Here is a 12,497-nt window from a genome sequence, read left to right on the forward strand (position 1 = left end):
TTAGAAACTCATTCTGAACTCTCACAGCAAGAGGAAGAAACTGTCATTCTTTTTGACCACAAAATCTGTGCTATTTCTAAGAGGAGTTCTTTGAAATAACTAGGATATCTCACAGCTTGTTGCTTTAGAGGGGACTTAGTACAGTGGCACTACATATAGTTAGCATAATGAGTTTTTTAGCCCCTAAGATACTCACTGTGTTTGAAGTACCATAACTTTTGGGCAGCTAAGATTAAATTTGTTAGTGAAGTACAAGCTTGCATAGTATTTTAGCTTTCCTAGAATTTTAAACTGTATACCCGTTTCCTGAGAAGCATTTAGGTTAATGTAACCAGCTTCTGACTTGGCAAAACAATTTAAGTGTAAGAGTGTGTCTTTCTGCTTCTCAGTTGGAAGTGCCATGAAGGTGCCCTCAGTGTGGTTTTACAGTTACTGTGTTTGCCTTTTGAGATCCACTTTAATGGAGTGATTTTATTCAAGGTGACTCAAGAATCTCCCATGAGCTCATGGTGTCCTTTTGGTGCTCTTGTCTGTTTTAAATGTAGACAGGATCTTTATTAGTAGGCTCTGATGCCTTGGTGGTCTGTCTGTTGGGTAGTTTGTCATAGTTTATCATGCAGGAGTACAGAATCATCTGATTAAACTGCTTAATCAATCCTTGAACAGGGATAGCAATAATTAAGTCACAGATGGCTCTGGTAAATCCCTCTATTCCAATACATTATTATTCCCAGTATCTTGAATATTAAGGTTGTTTACAATAAGATAAAAAAATAAAAGAAAATAAAATAAAGAAAATCTCTGTGAAATGTGCCTCTGGAATTTTTTGGGTTTTTTTTCATTGGTCTGCCTTCAAGAGAGTTGAGAATTCATTTTGGGTCTGGAAAGGTTTTTGCTTCAAGATAAATGGTCATCATATATACTTATACATTTTGTTACATGGGCTTTGTTAAAGCTTATACATAAACTAGTGCCTGATTAATCTCTTTTTTAAGCTGTTCTGTGGTATTTTGTCTGCGGTATTTTGTGGCTAAGCTGTCTGTAGCAGAATTTTGTTGATCTAAAGACTGTGCTATAAATTTCTATAGACACAAACTGCTATAAAATTAAAATGTAACATCTTCCTGGACTTCCTTCATCTATCATAAAGTTGGTGTGGCTCAGCCTTAATTAGATTATTATAGACCTAAAATATATGAGGTAGAATAGCACAGGAGGAATTGAATTTGGTCATTAGCAGGAGCGTGTGGTTCATCTAGCTGGTGTAGTCAGTAGCTCCTGAAATACGAGGCTGCTCTTTCCATTTGATATGCTTTGAAGACAGTCAAAATCCTTAACGTGATTTAGGTTTACTGGGAAGGTCTATAATCCTGCTTTTTAATAAACTCTGTATTCCATGTTGGAACAATACTTGTTTATGTCAAGCATTGCTGAGGCTCACAGCCACGGTTGTATTCCTTTGGAAGTTGAAATGCATTGTTTTGGAAGAGCATTTACAGAAAATATTACTGGACTCAGACAGGGCTCTAAGGCACAAAGGCTTCCTGTAAAACCTGGATTGTCTGGGTGCCAGCTTTTTGTCCTTTTTCAGTTGAGAAACAATTCAGCCTCTCAGACTGGATGCTGTTGTGTACTTCCCTGTTTAATAGCTACTGCTGCGAGTGTGTGTGTGCGGGCTGCAGCTCTGGCTGCTCAGCACTCAACTCCTTCTGCCATTTCCCGGGGAGCTCCCAGGCAGTGGTGGGGAATGAAGGATGAGATGGGTCTCTTCAGTGCAGGTTTTAGTCAACATCTGCTTGTGATGAACAAGGTGGTGATCTGTGGATTTTAATTGCTACGGAAGAGAGGACCGTGGATGGCACCGTGTCAAGGAGCTGCAAACCTTGGTAGATGCAATCTTGAGGGAAGCCTTGTGGATGCAAATGCAGGCGCTGCTGCTGACTCACAGCAGTCTGACAGGAAAAGTCTCTCTTCTGCTTGCCTCTGGCTTCCTCCAGCGTGTGGTTAGGGAGGACTTTTTATCTGTCTCCCTAGTTCTTACTGTTACCATGCTGGCCAGCGTGACTCCACAAAAGGAACTTGGAGGTTGGTGAAAAATATCTGTGTTATTAAGTGTTAATTAGGATGATATTTCTCACGTAAAAAACTTGTAAAGAGAGTTCTCAGGATTGATAAATAGCTTGTTTTCATGGCTCTCTGCATCCCTGACTCCTTCTCCCCCCACAAGTATCATGTGGATTTATGTGACTCTTCACAGAGCTGAGGTCCCTAACTCCAGGATGATAACTGTAAGTGCCTCTGTCTGTGATGAGAAGTGCTCCAGGCAGGTTTCAGAGTCAATGTTTGCCACCCTTCCTAATGGTTGGAGGTGCCAAGTTAAAATCCTTCAGCAAGAAACAGGTGATGAAGCATAAAAAGTAAAACAAAAACCCCCACCATCAACAGCAAAAAAGGATTAAAAGAAAAGGAAAAAAAGCTTAATTATGTGTTCTCGTCCAAACTGGATTCTGATGTGAGACCCTATTTTCTTTCTTAAGTATATGTTTAAGAACTATTCATATCTCCTGTCTCTCTGTGTGACTGGGAAAAGACTCCAGTGCTTCTTTAAAAACAAGTGAGGTCTGTACTTGATCTGTGTGTGCTGATAGGAGTTGTGCAGTTGATTTTAATAGGAGAACATCTGTCCTCTATGTGCAGAAAAATGTCTTTTTAATAAAAGACAAATAAATTAAAGTGAAATTGGAATATTATTTCTTGTCTTCTACCCTTGTAGTGGTTGCTTTAGTTTTTACAAAAGACTTTGGTGCATATCAATGTTTGAATTTTATTTTTTAATTCTGAAAGTCCCTCAGGATTGGTTGCTAGTTGGGATTAGCTTGTGCCCACTGATTAATTCCTTGTGTCACTGGTCTTGAATCTTGTTGCAGTTGTTCTTGGAGAACTTGCCAGCAGCAGCAGTCCAGCAGAGCTGTTATTGACCTAGAATAGGAGTGGAGTTGTTATTACATGAAGAAAGGTTTTCTGTGAACTACGTTGCTATTCTGTGGAGCTGATGAGCTGGTTAACACCTTTTACTTATTCTGTAAGGATGTGAGGCTGGAAAGGAATTAATGCAGTTGTGAAGCATGGAGAACCAAAATAGCAGTGATTCACTTAGAGCAGAGCCAAATCTTCTTAAAATTAAACTCCATTGTGTTAGAGACTTTACTTTTTTGATACCTATATTATTAACTTCTCTGATAAAAGCAGGAAATGTAATACAGTGATATTGGAGAAACCTTGCACATTAAATCTAAGCTATTGTCTTGGGGTAGTAAGAAAAGAAACCACTCTTCATCAGGTGTGTTATGAGAATCAGATTTTACAGAATTTCTGGTTCTCAAGGTTACCATATAATTCACAAACCAAGTTTTTGCATAGCATTGATTTCCTTATCTTTCAAGTAGGTTGTTTAGGATGGGTGGAAACTCTGAAGCACATAAATGAGAATTTATGATTTCATAAGTAACAAGCAATACTGGGCAGTTCAGTTCAATTTTTTCATGGGCAGAGGTGTTTACTTGCAAGCTGCTGCTTCTGATGTTGTTGTCCTGAAGATTTTTTTGATTATGGAATTTGGTCACTTTAGTGTACAACAGGTTGGTGGACTTTTCTCGTAGAAGTGCTTCAAGGTGTGTTCTTTAGTTTACCTTTCTAATTGGACTGGATCAGATGCTCAAAACAGGCTTGAGGTTTTGTCTCCTTGCAGGCAGGAAAATATGGAATAAAGCTGAAGAGTTCCTATCCAGTGAACAAACCATTTCCAGAACTACGGTCAAAACTTGATTATTGTGTGCAGCTTGTTCAAAGGGCTATGGCAGCCCGACTGTACCACAATAGAGATATAGTAAATTTGACCATATTGGTGTAAATCTGATACTAGAAATACGAAGTAGGGGTAGCCAAAGTATCTCTGGAGAGAGTGGTTAGTGATACCTCCAAGGGGGATAGTGCACTGAGCCAGGAAAATTTGCTGTACCCTCAGGAACTTGAGATGATACAGCCAAACAGCGCTGTTGGTGTGGACTCACCAGTGTGGCAGATGCTGACTTTTGGATCTGGTACTTCTCAAAAAAATTGGGGTTTTCTGCTCATTAGTTCCTTCTTTATATGCATTCTAGAAGTCACATTAGACCAGCTTTCCTCTAATTCCTCCTTTTAGTTGTGGTAATTTAAAGTTTACTTTGTTCAGTCTTTACAAGGTATAAGCAGCTTGGAAATTAAGTGCCAATGAAGTTTTATATTGCAAAAATGCTCTATTTTAGTTACTTTAGGGAACACCACTGTTTGTATGTCAGGGCACACCTGAAGTGCCTTTATATTTTTCTTCTGTGATCTGTAACATGGTCAGGCTGTCTGCACCATTTCTTTTCCCCACACATTCCCCAGCTTCCCATACTTGAGGTCTGAAAACCTATTCAGCAACACTGATGTCTCAAGCGGTGGGTATGTAAATATTTACTGGCATGACAGTCAACAACAGTGGGAGGGGGGAAATTGCTACATTCTACCATTCAGGGAACCTTCGAGTTCTGTCTCAGAGTGTGCAGTTGATGAGAAGAGGAAAGGTTTGCAGTTTGTGCTTGACATGTTTTTACTCTCTCGGTTCCTGTTTTGTTGCAGATGTCATTCATTTAGCTGTGGAAGGCTTTATCAGCCCTTGAGGAGGCTTTCCCCTGCACACAGCACTCAAGGCTGGAACTGCAGAGGAGGAAAATGGAGCCTGTAGATCTTCTGGCACTTGCCTCCCTAGAAATGAACAGTACCACAGTCACCCTGGCTTTGCTGGCAGTCTTCCTGGTCCTGCTGTATTGGTAAGTGATAGCAGTGAGATGGGTTGCACATCAGACACAAACCCTGCTGAAGCACTGCCCGCATCTGTAGAGTCTTTTATCCATGAGGGGAAACTGGAAGGTAATTTCCTAGGAGGGAAATGGAGGGGGAGTTGGTTTGGATGAAAAGAGTGCAATAAATACTCACAAAACTCATGATGCTTTTAGAGAATTCTTTCCTTGCAATATTGTCTTGTAAGTGCTTTACCAACTGCTAACAAAAGTTGTCTTCTAAGTTAAGAACTTATTTGTTGATTTCTTAATAATTTCTTTGGCCAGCAGTAACATTGGTCCAGGTCAGAAAGAAACCAAGTATTTGCTGGACCTCTTCTCTCTATTGTGCTGCACGCTTATTCTTTGGCTTAAGTGTACAGACACTTTAACTGCTGCTTGAATTTCCTCTCTTGTTCTTTCCACACTGACTAGTGGACACAAATCAGAATAACAGCAGCCCTAATGGTTAGCACAGTAGGCACTGCAGTGTGCTGTGCTGAAATAAAAGAAAACCCTCCCCCCTGTCCTGACAATTTATTTCAGAAATTAAATTAGCTGAATTGGGAGTGTTTTTTCTTACTTTTTACTTGCATATCTCTTAAAATCCTGCCTTCCAGTAAAAGAATGTTTTTTTTCTGCATTACATGAGTGTTCAAGAAAAGGTTTCAGGGACTGTTGCAGAAAAAAACATCCAGCAAAAATCCAAAGCTAATCTAGAAGAGAATAGGGATGGCACCATGAGTTTAGCACAATTGTTGTAGCAATGTAAATGATGGACTGCTTTGCATATATTTTGTCATTCTTTCACCCTGTTGAGCTTTGTTCAACTTCCTTCTGTGTCCAGGGAGGATCTAGAGAAACCAAAGAGTCAAACCTGTATTTGATGTGTGTTGCTGTATAAAATAGGTGGCTGAGCCTGCTTTCTTAACAAGATCTGCCCAAATCATCACAAACATCCAAGTCCTACTTCCTCTGAATTTTACTGGGAAAAAGAACGGTAGCTCTAGATCATTAAGTAAGACCATGCTGTTTGCTGTAGACCTGTGCATCTCTGGGAGCTTAAGGGGGAGAGAGGGAGGAGAGAGGCACATCCACCATTCAAAAAAGCAGCAGATCAGCTGGTGAGATCTGGCCACCTGTGGTTCGTTTGAAATAGCCTGATGCTTCCACATAGCACATGTTCAGATGTGCCGAGATCTCCCACGACCTGGAACTGCTCCTTGTAAATGTTAGGTACTGTCTGGTGTGTGCTTGCCCAGGACCTCATTTTATGGTTCAGTTTGGGAAAGGCTGTTCCTCCCCTTGAAGTTAAGACATGGTGGTTTAGTGCACATTTGGTCTTGCCATTAACAAACCTAACTCTAATTGCAGAGTTAAACCAGACTCGTGGTTGTGGCCAGTTACTGCTGAATTGAGTGCCTACCATAAACATTTCAAAAAGTTCAACTTAGCAGTGAGGTGGGAAATTGTCTAACACTGAGACATCCCATTCAGTGTGTGCTTTCCTGAAGGTGAGTTCTGTGAAAACTTCAAGAAAAGGAAGCAGAAGTTTTAGATGAAACAAGTGTTTTATACTTGTAACTGCCAATGGTTACTACTAACCAATCATTTTGATCTACAGATTCAAGATTATTTTTAAGTAGCTTATTAAGTACAGGTGCTTATAGATCACTCTTCCAATGGGAAGCTGGTGACTTTTAAATTTGCAATGAAATAAGTTATGGGCTGTTGGTAGGTTTGCCTGGTGGCTGAGCTGTTCACATGTATTTATCTCAGTAAAGTGCAGTGCCTGAGCCTGTAAGGTTAAAGTCTTGAAGCACATATGGAAGTGTAGTAGTTGCTCAGACTTGTCAACTTTCTAATTTGAGTCTCTTTTGTTAAAGTTTTTTATATTGCTTGTGTGTTTAAACAAATCAGTAAAACTCAATGCGTGCTCACATCTTCCTTTATTCATGCCTGAAACCTTGAGTTCAAGGAATTATTTAAACAGTGAGTAAAATGGTTGCTAATAGAAATACAGGTCTCTAATTCTAGAGAACGTTTTTATTACAATCGTGTTGCATACCTGATTATCTGGCTCTTCTAGGAGTTAGAAAACATGAGTGTTGTGTATGGCAGGAGTAATAATAAAGTAATATCTCTTAAGGTTCCTTTGAGGTTTTCTTTATAAGCTTCATCCTATTTTTTTAATAACTACTGAATTATTATTTTCTTAGCTTTTTCTGTCAGGATTGTCTTTTCAGAAGGGCAGTCCTGGGGAAAGGGAGGAATGAATATTTGCTGTTGTAAATTTTGTTATGGTAGTAGTGTATGATTGATTGGGGTCACGTTGTGTCAGCTGTAGTGTGAATACAAAGAACAGGCATTTTGTCCACCCTGTTGGCTGTAAAAGGCTTAGTAAGGCTCAAAAGAAGGCAGTTGCAGGTAGAGGAGAGAGTCAAAAGATCTCATGCACACTAGAATAGGAACGTGGTGATGGCAGCATTCGTGTTATTGAGGTCTTTCCTTAGCACGATTTTTGTGGCTGGGGGTACTCAGTGGTTTAAATGATGGCCTTGAGCTGCTGTCCATCGTTTCAGCCTCAGTCCCTGTTAGTCTGTGTGTTGTAAGGCCAGCTGGGATTTGTCACAGTTCAGCTGGCAGGTGGTATCTTGCTAAACTGTGATAAGACCAATCTCTTCACAATTTTGGGTATGGTGAGGTCATATGAAAGAGAGAGAGAGAAAGGGTTGATGGGGAAAGGGAGGAGAGGCTGTAGCTGCATAAAATAAACGTATAGGGAAGATGCAAGTCTTAGGAAGAAACTTGGATGAGTGGATAATTTTTTGTCTGGTATTTATAGTATTATGAAGATCATCAATAACTCTTTATAACAAATCATGTAATAGCACATCTTTGGTTTCTCATGTGCTTTCATCAGTGTAATATGAAGGTGGTGCTTGTAGTGTAATGTGTCAATTTTAAATCAGTGGAAGCAACTATAACCTCTCAGTGCTTGTGTTCTACATGACCTTAAGTCAGCTCTACGGAGAGGCTTTGTAAGGTAGTTGATTTAATGTTGGGAGTAGAAAGCTTTTCAAAGTAGAAAGGTTTTCAGGTACATTGTCTCATAGTCTCTTTGGATTTGAATGGGAAGTTGCTTTTTTGGTAATCTGTTAAACTGGGAGGATGCTGAAGCTTCTTTGCTATCCCCCATTCCTGAAGGATTTAGTCATCTGCTACTCTCCCCATTCTTGCTACTTGTTCTCTGTAGGTAAAAATCTCTTCTTGCAGACTTCTTATATTGTATTCTTGGATGTCTGTTGCTATATCATTGTTATTGTGATGGACAGGTTACTGCTTTATTGACCACAAAAAGGCATAATATGGCTGACTACCAAAGTTCAGTAATACCAGTGACACAACACTTAGTGTCCTCCCCTGTGATTTCTTCTACCTAAACTGATCAGAGTTTCTTTTAAGAGCTCTTTCTTTTTTAGTTGCAATGACTGCTGTCTCTATTTGCCTAATCTCTGTGAATCTCAGGGGGTTTTTTAGGCATGAAATAAAACCAAACTCTTAAGGGAAGAATGAGGTTAACTTTTACAAATCCCAGTGATATTCTCTATTGAAAAATACAGTAGTTTATCTATGCAACATATTGTTCATTTTCATTTCAAACATATGCTGAGTTGGATATCCCATGCTTGGCTGTAGCTGCAGACATTGCTTTTTGTCTTTCTTTTTGCTGTCTGGGTAGATGTTTGATAAAATGAAAGCAGGAGTTTATCTTGCTTTAAAGTTTAATGTACCATAAGCTGAGCATTATGAAGAAGCTGTCACAGCATTCAGATACCTGTGTTCAAACTGGATTATCAACCCCTTGTCTAAACAAACCTGGGGATTTTTAGAAACATGGAGGTTGGATGGGAGTGTTTGTTTATGTTTGTAAGATCCGTGTCTAATTGCATGCTTTCAAACATAGCAAAACATAAACTAGTGGTGTTCCTGCCTGTTTCTGAAAAGCTAAGTAATTCAAAAAGATGTCATTTTTATATTGAAGTAATATTAATGATTACTCGTGCTAGAGACAAGTATAGAGAGACTAAGAGATTGAGATTGATCTACCTTCCTAGATCAAGGTACTAGCCACGCAGTGCAGAACAAGTCATTCCTGACCCAAAGAATTTGCAGTCTCTGACAAAAAAGAATGAAAACTAAACTTAATATTTTTTCTCCTCTGACCTTAAGTTCGTTGCATACAGTTGGATGGGGGACATACTTAGACAATGGGGCACATGTGTTAGAATTCATCATTTGGTCCCATACCTGTACTAAACCAAATCAGAAGTTGATCTCAGGGCAAAGTGGTATTTTCATACAGGTGACTTCAATATCATTGCTTGTTTGGCATTACTTTGCATCTGTAGTTTTGGAAAGGGCTCTAAAGGGAAAGTTTAGAGGTAATCTTTCTCCAGCAAAAACTTCATTCTGGTTTTGCAGAACCTTGCTGTTTGGGGTTGAGTTAACTAAAACTTCCTTTTTTCTGAAGTGAATGCCACCTAATACTAGATCTTGGACCAATTTTTGCCCCTCAAAAGATCACTATTTGACATATCAGATATTTGACAGCTACAGCTCTAGCTTTATGGTCTGAGTGCAGGCATAAGGGAAGTAGATTTTCCCTAACACATCCAGATAATACTTCTGGACAGACTCAGGGACAGGCAGTACAAAACTTGCATACTTTCTGGATAGGTAGACCCAGATTTTCCACCTGCCACTGCTGCCATCAAGAGCACAGGGAGCACCAGGCCTTGGTGTGGAGCATCAACAAACACTCAGAAGGACGTACAGATCTGCTCTTACATCAGGCTCTTCGAGGTGAGAGGTTCAGAGAGGCATCCTAATGCTCAGGTGTCAAAGCCTGCTCATTTCCCTTTCTGGCAGAAGGCACAGCTTTGTAGACACAGAGTGCTCAGGGGCTGGTGCTCCTGTACTGCTGCTGGACTCTGGCTGCTGGACTTGTCTGTCTCCCACATTCTTTTGACTAGCAAAGTCTGACCTCTGAGCTGGGATCTCAGGTTATGGTCCCTAATGAGACTTCCCCTAATACAACCTTGTAGCTTCTCAGTTTGCAGTGAACCCAGCATCAGGTTTACAGGGTCAGAAGACTGGAAAGTTTTGGAGTTTTTAATATTCTGTTAACCCCAGCTGGTGGTTGTTTTTTTAATTTTTTTTTCCCTAAAATGATCATTATCAGTGGAAATCATTCTTCTTCTCTCCTCTTCATTTGAATGTCCCATTAGAAAAGCTAGAAGGATCTGACTCAACAGGAAACATCAGCAAACTGCTGTTGATGACAAAAGAAAACCCAAAAGATTCTGAATTGTCTTTGTCATGCAGTTTCACATCAAGCAGTTCTGGAATTCCCACTAATGTGTCAAACATAGTTTGGTTCCACAGCTGTGCAATGTATGGCCTTGTCTTTGAGCTAAATCAAGCATCTCTAGGTAAGCTCAAAAGGAGCAGAATAAATTACTGAATTATAATTTGGAAAAGTGCCATATCACATATGACTGAATACTTTATTTCTCAGAAAACAAAGTAGATTTGTGTAGATTTGATCATCCAGAATGAAGTTCAATCAGTGCCCTGATTATGTTGCGTTTAGGTAAACAAAGTTATCTTACTTTTGGAGGAAGAAGCAGAACAGTTTTCTCTTGTTGCTATTGCAGCTTCAGATCCTTGGATTCTCTGGGATATCCTCAGAGGCTGTTGTAACACCTTGGTTATCCAGACAAGTGTTGAGCTTTTCGTGCAGTGCAGTTTTGGTTTTGCTTTCTTGCACTGCGCTGCAAAACTCAGAAACCACCTCTGCTCAAGTTTCGTTTTGTTTTCAATTTAGAGATTACATGTCCAGCAGTCTTTGTTTTAAGGCCCTCAAGTGGTTGCTGAGTTTTTTGCTTTTGTGAAGGTGCACTTCACCCTAAAAACTGTGTAAAAAAATCAGTCTCCAGCCTAACCTTGTGGTTTTTGTTTTTCGCTAAACTTTTTCATGCCTTTCCCCATTAAATCCCAAATTAAATCATAGTTTGATTTTAATGAGTGGAGATTGGAGCCTTAATAGTATGTAAAGGCAGACCTACAGGGATAGGATGGCTTCCTATCACAAAACACGTATATTTACCTGTTTCTACTATCGTCTCCAGATCCATGTCCAGTGGAGTGAGCTGCAAAGCTGGATAATGCACACAAATAGCTCAAGAGTAAACAGGAGCTGGACTCAGCCCCTGAGCCATCCCATTTCTGCTTTCACCTCCTGCAGGGCTTGGAATGGTCTGGGTCTCGTCTCAACTGGGTTGCATAGGCAGGAGAGACCAGCAAGGGAGGGAAGTACTCTGCAACTTCTGCCTGGGAGCCTGCTCTGGAGCTTCACTGAGCTCTTCTGGACCAGAAGTTTGGTTTTAACTTTTGACCTGGTCTTTGCCTTCGGTCAGTTTACTTTGTTTAAGTTGGGGATAGTTGGGCCCCTCCCAAAGTGAGTTTGGGTACTCCAGGTTATCTTCTAGGAACTCCTGCCTCCATCTACTGACAGTATTAGGAATATGAGGAACTTAATACCCAGCTGGTGGTGCTTTAAATGGAATTGAAATTTGATGGTGGGAGAAAGCAATGTACACAGCTTCCTCAGAGACAAGGCCCTGCAAGCAGCGCAACACTTCATCCATTGCACGGGGCTGTGTGTTTAATTGCCAGGCTCAGAGAGGCCTCTCAGGTCTGCTGCAAAGTCTTCAAACACTGCCATGAGCTCTGCTCTTCCCTGAACCCCAGGGGTGCATTCTGCAGTTCCTGTGACTGCCCTGCCCTGGGGGGAACTTGTTGGTTTTCCAGTGCTCCAAGGTGCGTGGATTTTTGTCACTCCACTTTCAGATAGCACGCAAAGTGTCCTGCCAGCCTGCCTGTGCTCCCTCTTAAATGAAAAGTTAAAACAGTTTGTATTTTTGACAGGTTAGAACTCCTTAGAGTGGTGAAATATAGATCTGTGTTCTTTTTTCTTGTCTCCTTTAACATTGTTCCCATAATTTAAAAAGAAACTGCCCATATTCTTCTTCACCCTTTTTTGTCTTTGCATTAGATTTCACCCATACCAATGTTTGTTTTGTACTCACTGCTGGCTCACAGGTAATTTATGCCTTTGATTGTCATGCCTTGCTCTTCTGTAGGGAAGTTTTATATAGAATTTAATGGAGATGTCTAAAAAATATTTTAAAATATTGGCATGTTATTGAAAGATTGTTCTTTATCAGTTCCCCTTGACATACCCAAAATCTTTAGATGGATTTTTCTCTCTCTTATCTCCCTAGTTCTGTTTTTGGTTTTTTTTCCCCTATTGAAAACAAAGTTTACTATTCCATGAGCTCAGTATGTGCTAACTGCTGTGAAACAGCTGAACGAGCTCAAAATATTTTCTGGTTTGGGTTTGGATACGCATTTATTTCATTTTCCCAGGAATAGCAGAGGAGCTTGAGAAAACGATTTTCCATGTCTGCCTCTTCCTTCCCTTGCTTTGTATGCAATTGCTTACACTGGTGACAATTTCTTTTAAGCTTTACTTGTTTATTTGACATGTGTTACCTATGATTGGAGTGA

At 40.1% G+C, this 12,497-nt stretch overlaps 1 protein-coding gene across 3 annotated transcripts in view; it reads left to right on the forward strand.

Annotated features, from left to right (window-relative positions):
- Positions 1–2,040: 2,040 nt before the first annotated feature.
- Positions 2,041–12,497, forward strand: part of LOC131592364 (thromboxane-A synthase-like) — a 229,298-nt gene continuing 218,841 nt past the window's right edge. For 2 of the 3 annotated variants that reach the window (XM_058863822.1, XM_058863824.1), the window contains exons 1-2: positions 2,041–2,085; positions 4,663–4,853. In XM_058863822.1, the coding sequence (XP_058719805.1) occupies positions 4,756–4,853 (98 nt within the window). In that variant the 5' untranslated portion in view covers positions 2,041–2,085; positions 4,663–4,755. Of the gene's footprint in view, positions 2,086–2,171; positions 2,289–4,662; positions 4,854–12,497 lie in introns of those variants that run through there. The other variant, XM_058863823.1, reaches the window with a different exon arrangement.

This window comes from Poecile atricapillus, chromosome W, assembly GCF_030490865.1.
Source record: "Poecile atricapillus isolate bPoeAtr1 chromosome W, bPoeAtr1.hap1, whole genome shotgun sequence".
Lineage (NCBI taxonomy): Eukaryota > Metazoa > Chordata > Aves > Passeriformes > Paridae > Poecile > Poecile atricapillus.